The following is a 17,668-nucleotide window of genomic DNA, read 5'->3' on the forward strand; positions in this document are numbered from 1 at the left end:
TTAAGGAATGATTTTTATTTTTTCAACATTTATGAGGTCATAACAACAATGGGTTTATGGACATATTGAATGAATCGCGTTAGCGATTCATGTAAAATATGTCCAAAAACCCATTGTTGTTATGACCTCATAAATGTTGAAAAAATAAATATCATTCCTTATATTTACATTGACGAATCCTTTCAGTGGATCGATATAACAACGAATAAAACAAATAAACAGGGTTTGTTCCTGCTTATACACGGGTGCAACGCAGTGGCGAGAACAGTGTTTTTTCGCGGGGAAATGTGACACTATCGTGAGAGATCTTAGCAACCGTCAACAACAATAACACAACAAAATGTAGTTCCATATTCAATGTTTATTTGTAGCACAGGACACGTGAATACGTGGATATTTCACAAAGCACAGTTCAATAATATTTTAAGATGTAAGAATTAAGCATCTAGGTCGGTCGTTCCGAGTGAGTAGTTTTTGTAGTGTATTACTACGCAGTGTGATCAGGTTACTATCAGTTCCCGCGTGCTGAGATTCTATGAACACCTGTGTTATGCATTTATGAATGTAATTTTTGTCAATGGGTCTAAGCATACAGAATGTAAATATAATGTAATAACTTACTCTGTAACCTATTTTAAATGTACCAAAGTGTTTACTTTGTAACCTTTTTATAGTGTATCAAATTGCCCTGTTACTCATTTATAATATATCAAATTACCCTGTTACTCATTTATAATGTATCAAATTACCCTGTTACCTATTTACAATGTAATAACTTACTCTGTAACTTATTTATAATGTACCACACAGACGGCAAACATCAATCTTAAAACACCAGTCGGGAAATTCAGTCAAAATGAATCCCGGATTCACAAACAGTTTGAAGGACCAACACGCCAGTTTCCGATCGTAAAATTAGTATAAGAGTACATTTCAGGACAGTGAAAAGAACATCAATGTGTTAACCTTTATTTACTTAACATGTAAACGATATAAGAAAACAAATGCCGAAGATGCCTGTTGATATCCCGGTTGTCTCTGTAACAGACATTCTTACTGTCCGTGGACCTAGTGGATTACGATTCTGTGGGCAGAGACGACATATTCGGAAACATACATTACAACTTCAACAGCCCTGTAGGAACAAGCAGAAATATAACAGCAGAGGCAACGAGAAACAGCAAGTTAAGGTAACGGCAGAAAGGTTGTATCAGTATAATGAAGGTTCTCTCTTACAGCGGTATCTGTGAAACATCAAATTTTGTTCTTTTCATCATTGAAGTGATGTCTCATGCACATGATAAGATAATACAACACCTTGATACCCATTTTTTCACCAGGATATCTAGAACATACCGACCCTCAGCTGTCAACATTTCAGAAGAAATAACATTCAGACTCGATAAATGTACTTTATATTTCTGCCTACAAAAACCAATTCAGTCAAGTATTTCGTCCTAAAGGACTTTAATGGCGGAAAACATATATGAAACTTATAAACCAATAATAGTTGATATTTAAACGTAGATGTCTTTGATCAAGCAAAAGGATGTTATCTGTGTATGTAGTGTAATCCTGTACTTTTCCAAGGCCATACACAATTCATGATTTCGTAGTATTTAATCAATTAAGATGTATTGGAATAATGTTTGTTTATATTTGCGGACAATGAAAACTGTTACGGATTATTGATAATCATTTTTACACATTCAGTAATTTTAAATTTTAGCAAATAAATAATAATAATCAAACAAAAATGTCCGTTAGGCATGAATACCTATGTCTCATGCAAATATTCAAATACTTGATTGACAGACAAATATCTATAAAGAGTATCAACTCATTTGAAGTTTTCTCATAATCGACCTTTGACAAAAGAATTATAAAAATACGTTTGAAAATGAAGTTGTTAAAACGATGACTGGAGGTTACGTTAACCGTCACGTCACACGATGGTGGAATTTTTTTATTAATGGAACAGTGATTCATAGTTGAAATACAGTGTCGGTATCGACATACTACATGAAATGTATTAATCAGATATACTTTAAACTAAAGTGAATTATCTTACCTAAAATTAAATTTCTTTAAACATCATCCTCTTTCAGTGCAATGCGTTTGGATAATGTCCAATAAAGATTTTTCGTTTTCCCTTTGAAGGTAGTCTCGTTCAACCAGACTCTAGTTGTCTGCGCAAGATACGCCGAACAGAGAATTACAAGGTGATCAAGCGTCTGGTTAAACGAGACTACTTTGAAGAAAGTTTCAATACAGACCATTGGTCATCGTTCAACATTTTTCAGGAAGCCTCGTTGTTCTGTAATGTGTAATGGACAATTCAACTACAGAAATATGTATCCATTTAGAATCAAATGATAGAAGTGCTGTGCCATTCTTGATATAGATTAGCATGTCTGTCCAATCATGTCATACGTTACGTTTAATTTTAAACACAAACATTTTAACCTGTATGTTTTCATATCGTGTTTAACATAGCGAAAACAATGTAATCCGAATAGAATAGATTTAATCTATTCTATTCGGGTTACATTGTTTTCGCTAATCTGATTATAAAGTTATATATGAGACGTTGAGAATATCTATACATTTTTCCAGGTTAACATTTGAAATAACCACGAGGTGTTTACCACGATATTACGGTCCCACCTGTACCACGTTATGTGTGGAGCATGCCCACTCACGCTGCACTGCGAACGGAACCAATGTCTGCTTACAGGGTAAGTATCCAAAACACAATATCAAGGTCCCGTTGCACGTATGTGTGTATAGGACGGTATTGCCATTTTAATTTATTTGGTCCTGTCTAACAAGGAAATGACATTGGCATCATTTTATGTCAAAGAACAATTCATCTGCCTACTTTATTCGTCATTGATAGAGAACTATTTATGTAAGCGATGGGAATAATAAATTGATTCGACTATTAGAGATATATCTCGTTTATGTATATGGTTTATATATATTATCTCTTTTGGTGATAATACTAGTTTATTTTTTATACTGCACAAAAGTATTTTAATATACTTTCAGGGTTCACAGGAACGGACTGTAATATAGACATAAACGAGTGCACACACGGCATTTGTAACCATGGGAACTGCACAGACCTCATCAATGGATACATTTGTACCTGTTCAGAGGGCTACACGGGGCAAAACTGTACAACCATCTTAAATGAATGTAGCCCTAATATCTGTCACCATGGCAACTGTACTGACAAAGTAAATGGATTTAGTTGCAGTTGTGATGCAGGATTTACGGGCCCAATCTGTGATACCAACATAGACGACTGTAGCCCTAACCCATGTAACCATGGCATCTGTACTGACAAAGTAAATAGTTTTAGTTGTAGTTGTGAAAAAGGATTTACAGGCACAACCTGTGATACCAACATAGACTACTGTAGCCCTAACCCATGTAACCATGGCAACTGTACTGACAAAGTAAATAGTTTCAGTTGTAGTTGTAAAAAAGGATTTACAGGAAAAACTTGTGATACCAACATAGACGACTGTAGCCCTAATCCCTGTAACCATGGCAACTATTCTGACAAAGTAAATGGTTGCAGTTGTAGTTGTAAAAATGGATTTACAGGAAAAACTTGTGATACCAACATAGACGACTGTAGACCTAATCCCTGTAACCATGGCAACTGTTCTGACAAAGTAAATGGTTTCAGTTGTAGTTGTAAAAAAGGATTTACAGGAAAAACTTGTGATACCAACATAGACGACCGTAGCCCTAATCCCTGTAACCATGGCAACTGTACGGACAAAGTAAATGGTTTTAGTTGCAGTTGTGATGCAGGATTTACGGGCCCGACCTGTGATACCAACATAGACGACTGTAGACCTTATCCCTGTAACCATGGCAACTGTACTGACAAAGTAAATAGGTTCAGTTGTAGTTGTAAAAAAGGATTTACAGGAAAAACTTGTGATACCAACATAGACGACTGAAGCCCTAATACCTGTAACCATGGCAACTATTCTGACAAAGTAAATGGTTGCAGTTGTAGTTGTAAAAATGGATTTACAGGAAAAACTTGTGATACCAACATAGACGACTGTAGCCCTTATCCCTGTAACCATGGCAACTGTACTGACAAAGTAAATAGTTTTAGTTGTAGTTGTGAAAAAGGATTTACAGGCACAACCTGTGATACCAACATAGACTACTGTAGCCCTAACCCATGTAACCATGGCAACTGTACTGACAAAGTAAATAGGTTCAGTTGTAGTTGTAAAAAAGGATTTACAGGAAAAACTTGTGATACAAACATAGACGACTGTAGCCCTAATCCCTGTAACCATGGCAACTGTACTGACAAAGTAAATAGGTTCAGTTGTAGTTGTAAAAAAGGATTTACAGGAAAAACTTGTGATACCAACATAGACGACCGTAGCCCTAATCCCTGTAACCATGGCAACTGTACTGACAAAGTAAATAGTTTTAGTTGTAGTTGTGAAAAAGGATTTACAGGCACAACATGTTATACTTACAGGCACAACCTGTGATACCAACATAGACTACTGTAGCCCTAACCCATGTAACCATGGCAACTGTACTGACAAAGTAAATAGGTTCAGTTGTAGTTGTAAAAAAGGATTTACAGGAAAAACTTGTGATACAAACATAGACGACTGTAGCCCTAATCCCTGTAACCATGGCAACTATTCTGACAAAGTAAATGGTTGCAGTTGTAGTTGTAAAAATGGATTTACAGGAAAAACTTGTGATACCAACATAGACGACTGTAGACCTAATCCCTGTAACCATGGCAACTGTTCTGACAAAGTAAATAGTTTCAGTTGTACTTGTGAAAAAGGATTTACAGGCATAACTTGAGATACCAACATAGACGACTGTAGTCCTAATCCATGTAACCATGGCAACTGTACTGACAAAGTAAATAGTATTATTTGTATTTGTGATGCAGGATTTACAGGCCCGACATGTGATACCAACATAGACGACTGTAGCCCTAATCCATGTAACCATGGCAACTGTACTGACAAAGTAAATGGTTTTAGTTGCAGTTGTGATGCAGGATTTACGGGCCCGACCTGTGATACCAACATAGACGACTGTAGCCCTAATCCCTGTAGCCATGGCAACTGTACTGACAAAGTAAATGGTTTCAGTTGTAGTTATGAAAAAGGATTTACAGGCACAACATGTTATACTTACAGGCACAACCTGTGATACCAACATAGACTACTGTAGCCCTAACCCATGTAACCATGGCAACTGTACTGACAAAGTAAATGGTTTCAGTTGTAGTTGTGAAAAAGGATTTACAGGCACAACATGTTATACCAACATAGACGACTGTAGCCCTAATCCCTGTAACCATGGCAACTGTACTGAGAAAGTAAATGGATTTAGTTGCAGTTGTAAAAAAGGATTTACAGGCACAACATGTGATACAAACATAGACGACTGTAGCCCTAATCCCTGTAACCATGGAAACTGTACTGACAAAGTAAATGGATTTAGTTGCAGTTGTAAAAAAGGATTTACAGGCACAACATGTGATACAAACATAGACGACTGTAGCCCTAATCCCTGTAACCATGGCAACTGTACTGACAAAGTAAATGGTTTTAGTTGCAGTTGTAAAAAAGGATTTACAGGCACAACTTGTGATACCAACATAGACGACTGTAGCCCTTATCCCTGTAACCATGGCAACTGTACTGACAAAGTAAATGGTTTTAGTTGCAGTTGTAAAAAGGGATTTACAGGCACAACATGTGATACCAACATAGACGACTGTAGCCCTAATCCCTGTAACCATGGCAACTGTACTGACAGAGTAAATGGATTTAGTTGCAGTTGTGATGCAGGATTTACGGGCCCAACCTGTGATACCAACATAGACGACTGTAGCCCTAATCCATGTAACCATGGCAACTGTACTGACAAAGTAAATAGTTTTAGTTGTAGTTGTGATGCAGGATTTACAGGCACAACCTGTAATACCAATCTCAACGACTGTAGCCCTAATCCATGTAACCATGGCAACTGTACTGACAAAGTAAATAGTATTATTTGTATTTGTGATGCAGGATTTACAGGCCCAACCTGTGATACCAACATAGACGACTGTAGTTCTAATCCATGCCTTCATGGTGACTGCATAAAAGGAGAAAACGGATTTACTTGTAAATGCGACGAAAGGTTTACTGGCAAAAATTGTGACATTCTTAATTATGACTGTAGTCCAAATTTGTGTAAAAATGGAAACTGTTCTGGGAATGGAAATAAGTCTTATTGTCAATGTAAGGTTGGATTTAAAGGACAATTTTGCGAAAATAATATAGAAGACTGTTATTTCGGTGCCTGTATGAATGGCTATTGCGTAGATCTCGTAAATAATTACCGCTGTGAATGCGATCCTGGATACACTGGCGGGAGATGTGACAAGGATATCAACGAATGTGCGTCGAACCCATGTCACCATGGAAACTGCACTGATGATATTAATAGATTTAGTTGTTCGTGCAAGGTAGGATTCATCGGAAGTCTATGTGAAACCATGGTAAAGGGATGCAGTCCGAACCCTTGTTATCATGGTAAATGTACGCTGGAGTCGGAAGGATTTAAATGTAGTTGTAATGAAGGGTTTATGGGAATGCAGTGTGATATCAGTAATAGTGGCTGTAGCACTAACCCTTGTGAAAATGGTAATTGTACAGACTTTGTAGGAGGATATTCATGTAGCTGTGACCCAGGATATACAGGACAATTCTGTGACCAGAATATAAACGAGTGTCTCCTTGTCGACTGTTATTATGGTGAATGTGTAGACTTCGTAAACGGCTACCAGTGTACCTGTAAACCAGGATACACGGGAAAGAATTGCTCTATATATATCAACGAATGCGAATCAGGGTTGTGTGATAACGGAAACTGCACGGATATCGTTAATGGGTTTGTTTGTGACTGTATTACGGGATATTCAGGACAGTTTTGTGAATATAATATAGAAGACTGCTATTTCGGTGCCTGTGTGAATGGCTATTGCGTAGATCTCATAAATGATTACCTCTGTGAATGCGACCCTGGATACACTGGAGGGAGATGTGACAAGGATATCAACGAATGTGCGTCGAACCCATGTCACCATGGAAACTGTACCGATGATATCAATATGTTCACCTGTACATGTGACTTAGGATTCACTGGGATATCATGTGAAACTGAGATCAAAGAGTGCAAGTCGAACCCCTGTCACCAGGGTGTGTGTGTAAATCACGTGAATGGTTATAGCTGCATATGCGAAACAGGATATACAGGTATACACTGTGCCAGCCCTCTGTTGTTACCTGCCTCTTCTTCAAGCAGTGAACAGCAGCCATCGACTACATGCTCCAGCAGACTGCCATCATCTGTTCACACATCGCATCACCTACATACAAGTTTCTCAATAGAAAGTCATGGAACTGTGTCACAAAGGCTGTCTACTAAATATCTGCCGAGCAAAACTATAGTTCCAATATCCACAGTATCCCAAAGCACCGTGGCAACAGGCATACTGGTGACAGTTTCCTCCTCTAAACAGCTGATGATAACGTCAGATCTCAGTTACACACAACCAGGTAAACATAATAGAATCATAAAATAGGTTGTTATCTGGAAATAATAAAATAACAAAATATCAAAACAAAAACGGCTACAAAAGACAGTAAACAAAATAAACGAAGCGAATCAATGAAAACCTGATTAAATTTATCTGAGAGCACAGATCGTTGGATATATAAATAAACAAATGCGCGTGACAAATTTGCAAGTCTTCAACTATATTTTTTATGAAATTTAATGTTACAATATATTTGTTACTCCATAAATGTTGACGTCAAAGTGCATTGTTAGGGTTTTTTTGCGTCATTTTGTCGGTAAGTTGTATTGTGACGGCATAATGAATCAGAACGTCATCATATTCTGCGTAGTGCTATTATTCTGTTAATGTTACTGTTTTAAAATGTACAAAAAAACAGATCGATTCAATATTCTGTAGCAGTAGTAGTAGTAGTAGTAGGGTTAAGAAAACAGTGGTTTCTTATTTTTATATTCATAATCTTTATCTTTTACCTACTGAAATGCAGGAGATAACGACGTATTTATTATACAGGAAACTATTGATGTGGTTTCATTAAAGGTACCACATTAATTAACATGGTCGTGGTATTTCTCATCTAACGATAACGATTTTATCATATCAGAATGAATCAAGTGATGTTACTGAATAGAATTATGATAGATCGATTTCATGCTACTCCGACTTTCTATTTGATGTTTGTTCGGTGTCACTGATTTAAATTTACTGCGTATTACAGAGTATTCTATTTTTTTAATTGCTTTTTTATCATACCTTCTTTTCAACAAAAGCTACCTCGGTGGTTGGTGTAGCTACCCAGACTGTAATATCAACAAAGACTACAACTAGTGGGTCCCCGGGTCCTCTCCCAATACTACCAACGTCTACTGGTATGTATCACTACTAAAGACACTGTATTTAACTTGTCGTTTGCATTATATAATGTTTTTAATGTCAATGTATGCAAGTCAGATGCTTTTCCCATCATTGTCTTTCTTCAACAACAGCTGTCTCCGTCATTGCTCTACCGACCCGGAGAAGAGCAAGCAAATCGATGAATCTTATTCGAACTTTTACCCACGGTTGTTGGTACGTTATCACTATTAAAGACATGTACTAAAATGTTATTACTAGTAATGAGGTCTACTGGTCAGTCACCACTAGTTATGACGTCAACAGGTAAGTAACCACTAGTAACGACGTCTACTAGTAAGTAACCACTACTTATGACGTAACTGGTTAGTCACCACTAGTCATGACGTCTACCGGTAAGTCACCACTAGTTAAGACGTCTACTGGCTGGTGACCACTTGTTACAATTCATGACGTCTACTGGTAAGTAACCGTTAGTTATGACTTCTACCGGTAAGTCACCACTAGTTAAGACGTCTACTGGCTGGTGACCACTTGTTACAATTCATGACGTCTACTGGTAAGTAACCGTTAGTTCTGACTTCTACCGGTAAGTCACCACTAGTTAAGACGTCTACTGGTTAGTTACCACTAGTTTTGAGGTCTACTGGTGAGTAACCACTAGTTATGACGTCTACTGGTTAGTTACCACTAGTTTTGTGGTCTACTGGTGAGTAACCACTAGTTATGACGTCTACTGGTTAATCACCGCTAGTTATGGCGTCTACTGGTAAGTAACCACTAGTTATGACGTCTACTGGTTAATCACCACTAGTTATGGCGTCTACTGGTTAGTTACCACTAGTTTTGTGGTCTACTGGTGAGTAACCACTAGTTATGACGTCTACTGGTTAGTTACCACTAGTTTTGTGGTCTACTGGTTAATCACCACTAGTTAAGACGTCTACTGGTTAGTTACCACTAGTTAAGACGTCTACTGATTAGTCACCACTAGTTATGACGTCTACTGGTTAATCACCTCTAGTTATGGCGTCTACTGGTAAGTAACCGTTAGTTATGACTTCTACTGGTTAGTTACCACTAGTTAAGACGTCTACTGATTAGTCCCCACTTGTTACAATGTATGACATCTACTGGTGAGTAACCACTAGTTATGACGTCTACTGATTAGTTACCACTAATTATGACGTCTACTGGTTAATCACCACTAGTTATGGCGTCTACTGGTAAGTAACCACTAGTTAAGACGTCTACTGACTGGTCACCACTTGTTACAATGTATGACGTCTACTGGTGAGTAACCACTAGTTATAACGTCTACTGGTTAATCACCACTAGTTATGGCGTCTACTGGTTAGTTACCACTAGTATTGTGGTCTAATGGTTAGTCACCATTAGTTATGACGTCTACTGGTTAGTTACCACTTGTTTTGTGGTCCACTGATCAGTCACCACTAGTTATGACGTTTACTGGTAAGTGTTAACAAAGCGTAGCTGAATTGATTCATTTCGGTACATATATAACAAGTATTGTAAATACGTTTCCAGCATAGCCGAAAACGACATCGATTTTATGGACAACTCGTACACATTTTAAACCCTTGTGTGTATACGCTTCACTGGTCATTTGTCAGGTGACAGTGTACATATCGTATTAGTCATCGATACGTCACATAGAATATTTTATTGGTTGTGTACAAAGAAATTCTCATAATCCATACTTACCAACATGAAGAAAATGTTTAGAAATATTCTCTCCTCTTCTATTCACATTTAAATGAAACCTTAGAATCAAGTGTTAAAGATATTTATAGGGAAAAAGATCGGTTTGTTTAGTATATCATGATACTTTTTCCTCCAGTGAATATATCGTATGCATCTGTCAGTGTCCAGTTGCTAGGTGACATGTCGAGTGAGACTACTGCAGTGAGGGATCACATGATACAACTATTAGGATTGTCAAACGGGTATTCAACGACAGTAAAAGTTTCAACACAACTTATCCAAGAGAAAAATGGGTAAGCTACAAATCTGCACCATCATAGTTCTTACCGATATAACTGAATACCGGAAATGCTGTCTTTAAAAATCAAGTATCTGCGTTAAATAAATGAAAAACTTAATCTACGAAACTATGGCAAAATATCAATATAGAAAAATGTAACATCGAAACCCTTAAAAATGGAGAAGAAAAATTGGTGTTCCGGAATGATGGGCGTTTTCTCCTTTATTGGTGACACCGCAATATAAATTAAAGTTAAATAAGAGAATGTCACTCTCTCAAAGAGAGAACCAATGGGATGACAAAGAAATCACAACAAACACTCATTAGCATAACCAAAAACATGAATATTCATACACAATTATAAACAAACATAAATATTCCGATTGAACTGATAATAGCGGCAATAAACCTGGCCCATAATCTTATGTTGCGATATTGTCAGTCAGTATTCGACATTACGCAAATTGTGATATACTAAGCAAATCCAGGAACATAGGGTCGTCTGTGACATGTGAACACCATAGATTTGTAAACAGGGATGATAATATAAAAATAACGAAAATCACTTAAAAAAGCTTTTTTTAATTCATACTCATATAAGAGACAGAACTAAGTCGAATATATGGTTAAGAAAGGCCGTATGAGTATGTCAACAGTATGTTGGGAAAATTTTGACTTTGAGCTCGAAAAACATTGTCAATCAAGAAATCAACCACATGCTTAAATCTTCCATGTCATTAAGAATGAAAGCGTTCCATCAAGTCGCTTGTTTTTTCAGTAACTTTTATTTAAACGTATCAAAGCTAGATGAGGTAGCTTTGCACTTCTAATGAACATGAAATTAGCATGTTAGGTAATTGAGCAGTCACTGACATGGTCGATTTCGTGAAATAATAATATATTGCCGTCAGTCATTTTGTCGGTGTCTTTTCATTCACGTTTTTAAATTCTCAAATCACATTTGTTACTGACATAAAGCGAACTATTTTTTTTCTTTCTTAATTTACCTTTTTCACTGCACTTAGCATGTTTTGCCTCGTGTGTTGATGTGGTCAAACTTGATTAGACAGAGTTAATCTGTTGACATTACAAAACAGCTCAATGTCTGCCAGGCTGCGGAAGGAATATGTATATTATGGTATCATAGAAGTTTGAAATGAAAAAAAAAATCCAACAAAATAAATATCTGGTGTATTATAAATGATATTTGTTCGATTTTTTTCCCAGAAAAATTGTGACCAACATGACGATTACAGTGACCTCGACGAGTTCCCTAGTGTCTCCGACCACACTGAATACAACTCTCAACAACGCCCTGTCTACATTACAAATACAGACATATAGCAAGACTGGAATCACAAACCAAAACTCTGCTGCTACCAAGGTATTTGTTTATCTCGTTTAAAGAAGTGATCGTAGTGTCGGGTAGTATGCCCTCACAACAGCTAGTCATATAGAGACGGTGTTCGTGTATGATTGGGCCACTATAGAGTAACATTTCACTGGAATGTCTTAACCTGGACAGGGTAGCATGACATCCCACCTAGTAACATTATACTGACAACGGTTTAACCAACTCCTACCGACAACTGTACCAAGCTGAGTGTAAAAGCAGGAAGTCCTAATTTAAAGGAATTTAGATTGACTTGATCAAACAACATGTTTTGGCAAGTCTGACGTTTGTGAGTGGAAGCTACCAAAAAGATAATTAGGAACGAATATCACAAATCCGTATTTTACCAAAGTAAGTCTGAAACATCACAAATCATATTTTAACAAAATAACGGCTATGTTAAAGTAGTGATGACGACTACTACACATTTGATGTTTTACCAAGGTAAGATTGCAAACGATAGCAATGACTACCACAAAGCAAATGTTTTACTGAAAAAAAATGTGAAACATAGGAAACGTCTACCTGAAATCTCTATAGTTTATCAGAAAAACTCAGATACGGTGACGACGTTTGGCTCAAATCTGACACATTGGAATGAGAATCACAAATTCATATTCTCTCGTACACTGTTTCAGGGTTTCGGAATTATTTGACCAAATATAGACACAAGCCAGGTAATCTGTCGTTTGTATAGATACTACAGCGAGATGATGTTTGTTTCAGAGCTGGGCGGGTGACCACACTGCTGTGATAGTGCTAGTAGTGGTCAGTGCAAATATACTCATCATCACTTTGTTTGCCATTGTGATGAAGAGAAGGTACGTACTGTTTAAACAATTTAGTTGTGTTGTCTCTTATTTCATGGATAATACCGAATGGTCTTTAAATATATTAATATATTGTGCGAATTACCTTTTTGTATTTAAATAGTTTATTACTATTTTGTGAAATTGTTCGTGAAGTTGTCGGTCGAATTTAAAACATTCAATAGCTATTAACATTAACGTTGACACTGACAGACAGGGATTTGATACGTAACAATTAGATAAAAACGTCTTTAACTTGGCACTGACTTCTCAGACGTTTCCATTTCTGTCTGTTTATCAACATGAGTTCATTAACGACGATATGTATACATACCAATGACATTAACGACGATATATATACATACCAATGACATTCATATTTTATCATCATTATGTTACCAACATTTAACAAAAACAAGCCTTTACATTTATGTTAATGCTGAGGAAAGGAAAGTTAACATCCGTGGAAGTCCAAGTGTTTGTTGTAGTGTTTTGTTTTTAAATTACCATAATTATTTTCGTTATAATTTTTAAAGGATTATGGCATTTTTAATTTCAATTCCTTCCGACAAATGAAATGAAAAAGTTCTCGAAATGCTTGTTATTCAAAGACAAATTGCTAGTTTAACGGATCAAGTAGCATACTTCTTCATTTCTTTAAGATCCCTGCGTAAATTAGGTACAGTATCATTATATATTTAGATCGATTAAGAATGGAGCACAGTTCAATTACTTAATCAAGAACATGGGCAGTCTGTTTGAATAGTAATCCATCAAATTCAAACATTATATTGTCGACTAAAATATTTGTCACGCCGAAGTATAGTTTTCTGGATTGTAGTTGTTTATGTTCATGTTTGATAAACCTCACACACAATGAGTGTATAAACTTCACACACAATGAGTTTATAAACCTCACACACAATGAGTTTACAAACCTAACACACAATGAGGTTATAAACCTCGCACACAATGAGTTTATAAACCTCAAACACAAAGAGTTTATAAACCTCAAACACAAAGAGTTTATAAACCTCAAACACAATGAGTTTATAAACCTCACATACAATGAGTTTATAAATCTCACACACAATGAGCTTATAAACTAAACACACAATGAGTTTATAAACCTCACACACAGTGAGTTTATAAACATCAAACAAAATGAGTTTATAAACTTAACACACAATGAGTTTATAAATCTCACACACAATGTGTTTATGAACCACACACACAATGAGTTTATAGAGTTTATAAACCATACACAATGAGTTCATAAATCTTACACACAATGAGTTTATAAACCACACATAATGAGTTTATAAACCTCACACACAATGAGTTTATAAACCTCACACACAATGAGTTTATAAACCTCACACACAATGGGTTTATATACCTCACACACAATGAGTTTATAAACCTAACACACACACAGTTTATAAACCACACACACAATGAGTTTATATATTTCACACACAATGAGATTATAAACCTCACACACAATGAGTTTATAAACCTAACACACACAGAATTTAGTTTATAAACCACACACACAATGAGTTTATAAACCTCACACGCAATGAGTTTATAAACCTCACACACAATGAGTTTATAAACCTCACACACAATGAATGTATAAACCTCACACACTAAGAGTTTATAAACCTCACATACAATGAGTTTATAAACCTCACATGCAATGAGTTTATAAACCTCACATACAATGAGTTTATAAACCTCACACACAATGAGTTTATAAACCACACCTTTTTGATGAATCATCAGATGCTTTATTACCTTTACCGATTTTATTTTTTTGTCTTGGTTAAATTTCAAAATATTACGAAAAGAGGACATTTCATTTTTCTTTTGTAGAAAAATACTTCGAAATAATAAAACCTCGTATTTAGATGAAGGTTTGTCCGAGTTTGTCGGTGTGCACCTTGAACCTGTTGCTAAATACGACCAGGAAAACGACCAGGCGGTGTTCAATAATCTCCGTTATAATGATGACAAAGGCAGATCTGCCAGTGAACGGATGTAGTCAGAAGGACTAATGCTTCAACGCAAGATTCAGACTCGGAACAGGAATTGTACGTAGTAACATGCATTAACTATATATTGTTTGGAACAATATTTTGTTCAGCTTATTTGTACACTAATTGTAATGTAAGTGTGTACCCGACATGTGCAGTTAATATTGACATGGATTGTACTGTGAGTAGACCAAATGTTTAGCTCATGTGCTTGCAAATTATTCAATGTGTAAATAGATTGTATAGTTAGTGGATCCGCGGCGGCCAAATGGTTTAAAAAGGCTTCTGACATACTGCTACCACTAGCCCTCCACCACTGGGTCGCGGGTTCGAGACCTACGCTGGGCAGTCGTCAGGTACTGACCGTAAGTCGGTGGTTTTTCTCCGGGTACTCTGGCTTTCCTCCACTACCGAAACCCGGCACGTCCTTAAATAAGCATAGCTGTTATTTAAATGAAGTGTATTATACGTGAATTCTGTACTTCAGTGGTTGAATTAAACGAAGTATATTCTACATGAATTCCGTTCTACTATGGTTAAATTAAATGAAGTATATTCTTTATGTATTCCGTACTTCTGTGGTTGAATAAAATGAAGTGTATTCTACGTGAATTCTGTGTTTCTTTGGTTGAATTAAATGAAGTTATTCTAATTGTATTCCATACTTCTATGGCTGAATTAAATGAAGTGTAATCTACACGAATTCAGCACTGCTTTGGTCGAATAAATGAAGTATATTCTAAATGAATTCCGTACTTCTGTGGTTTAATTAGATGAAGTATATTATATAGGTATTCCATACTATTATGGTTGAATTAAATAAAGTGTATTAAACATGAATTCCGTACTTCTCTGGTTTAATTAAATGAAGTGTATTCTACATGAGTTCCGTACTTATGTGGTTAAATTAAATTAAGTGTATTCTACATGAATTCCGTACTTCTATGGTTGAATTAAATTAACTGTATTCTATGCTATATTTAATGAAGTGTATTCTACATGTTTTCGAACTACTATGGTTGAATTTAATGAAGTATGTATTATATCTACATGTATTCCATAATTTTATGGTTGTTTATAGAGTGTATGTTTGTTGTATTCCGTACATCTATGGTTGTTTATAGAGTGTATCTTACGTGTATTCCGTACTTATAAGGTTGTTTATACAGTGTATGTTAGTTGTATTCCGCACTTTTATGGTTATTTACATTGTGTATCTCACGTGTATTCCGTACATCTATGGTTGTTTATAGAGTGTATCTTACGTGTATTCCGTACTTATAAGGTTGTTTATACAGTGTATGTTAGTTGTATTCCGCACTTTTATGGTTATTTACATTGTGTATCTCACGTGTATTCCGTACATCTATGGTTGTTTATAGAGTGTATCTTACGTGTATTCCGTACTTATAAGGTTGTTTATACAGTGTATGTTAGTTGTATTCCGCACTTTTATGGTTATTTACATTGTGTATCTCACGTGTATTCCGTACATCTATGGTTGTTTATAGAGTGTATCTTACGTGTATTCCGTACTTATAAGGTTGTTTATACAGTGTATGTTAGTTGTATTCCGCACTTTTATGATTGTTTATAGAGTGTATTTTACGTGTATTCCGTACTTCTATGGTTGTTTATAGAGTGTATCTTACATGTATTCCGTACTTCTAAGGTTGTTTATAGAGTGTATATTACATGTATTCCGTACTTCTAAGGTTGTTTATAGTGTATCTTACGTGTATTCCGTACTTCTATGGTTGTTTATAGAGTCTATGTTAGTTGTATTCCGTACTTCTAAGGGTGTTTATAGAGTGTATATTACATGTATTCCGTACTTCTAAGGTTGTTTATAAAGTGTATGTAAGTTGTATTCCGTACATCTATGGTTGTTTGTAGAGTTATCTTACGTGTATTCCGTACTTATAATGTTGTTTATAGAGTGTATGTTTGTTGTATTCCGTACATCTATGGTTGTTTATAGAGTGTATCTTACGTGTATTCCGTCCTTCTCTGATTGTTTATAGAGTGTATCTTACGTGTATTCCGTCCTTCTCTGGTTGTTTATAGAGTGTATCTTACGTGTATTCCGTACTTCTAAGGTTGTTTATAGAGTTTATCTTACGTGTATTCCGTACTTCTAAGGTTGTTTATAGAGTTTATCTTACGTGTATTCCGTACTTCTAAGGTTGTTTATAGAGTTTATCTTACGTGTATTCCGTACTTCTAAGGTTGTTTATAGAGTTTATCTTACGTGTATTCCGTACTTCTAAGGTTGTTTATAGAGTGTATCTTTCGTGTATTCCGTACTTCTATGGTTGTTTATAGACTGTATCTTACATGTATTCCGTACTTCTAAGGTTGTTTCTGGAGTGTATCTTACATGTATTCCGTACTTCTAAGGTTGTTTCTGGAGTGTATCTTACATGTATTCCGTACTTCTAAGGTTGTTTATATTGTATCTTACGTGTATTCCGTACTTCTATGGTTGTTTATAGACTGTATCTTACATGTATTCCGTACTTCTAAGGTTGTTTCTGGAGTGTATCTTACATGTATTCCGTACTTCTAAGTTTGTTTATAGAGTGTATATTACATGTATTCCGTACTTCTAAGGTTGTTTATAAAGTGTATGTAAGTTGTATTCCGTACATCTATGGTTGTTTGTAGAGTTATCTTACGTGTATTCCGTACTTCTAAGGGTGTTTATAGAGTGTATATTACATGTATTCCGTACTTCTAAGGTTGTTTATAAAGTGTATGTAAGTTGTATTCCGTACATTTATGGTTGTTTGTAGAGTTATCTTACGTGTATTCCGTACTTATAATGTTGTTTATAGAGTGTATGTTTGTTGTATTCCGTACATCTATGGTTGTTTATAGAGTGTATCTTACATGTATTCCGTACTTCTATGGTTGTTTATAGAG

General features: G+C 35.8%; 2 protein-coding genes across 2 annotated transcripts in view; both read left to right on the forward strand.

Moving 5' to 3' along the window:
• Positions 1–4,993, forward strand: part of LOC110441933 — a 22,300-nt gene extending 17,307 nt beyond the window's left edge. Inside the window, exons 12-16 of the mRNA XM_021485245.1 lie at positions 1,048–1,190; positions 2,617–2,738; positions 3,052–3,897; positions 4,021–4,241; positions 4,961–4,993. Coding sequence (XP_021340920.1) covers positions 1,048–1,190; positions 2,617–2,738; positions 3,052–3,897; positions 4,021–4,241; positions 4,961–4,993 — 1,365 coding nt within the window. The remainder of the gene's footprint in view (positions 1–1,047; positions 1,191–2,616; positions 2,739–3,051; positions 3,898–4,020; positions 4,242–4,960) is intronic.
• Positions 4,994–5,173: 180 nt separating this feature from the next.
• Positions 5,174–15,344, forward strand: LOC110441934 (fibropellin-1-like). The gene is made up of 6 exons (XM_021485246.1): positions 5,174–7,625; positions 8,416–8,514; positions 10,359–10,515; positions 11,730–11,886; positions 12,622–12,716; positions 14,583–15,344. Exons 1-6 carry the CDS (start codon positions 5,174–5,176, stop codon positions 14,749–14,751), a joined length of 3,129 nt encoding a protein of 1,042 aa, XP_021340921.1. The 3' UTR covers positions 14,752–15,344.
• Positions 15,345–17,668: the final 2,324 nt, after the last annotated feature.

The sequence above is a fragment of the Mizuhopecten yessoensis genome, unplaced genomic scaffold (assembly GCF_002113885.1).
Source record: "Mizuhopecten yessoensis strain PY_sf001 unplaced genomic scaffold, ASM211388v2 scaffold716171, whole genome shotgun sequence".
In the NCBI taxonomy this organism is placed as follows: Eukaryota; Metazoa; Mollusca; class Bivalvia; order Pectinida; family Pectinidae; genus Mizuhopecten; species Mizuhopecten yessoensis.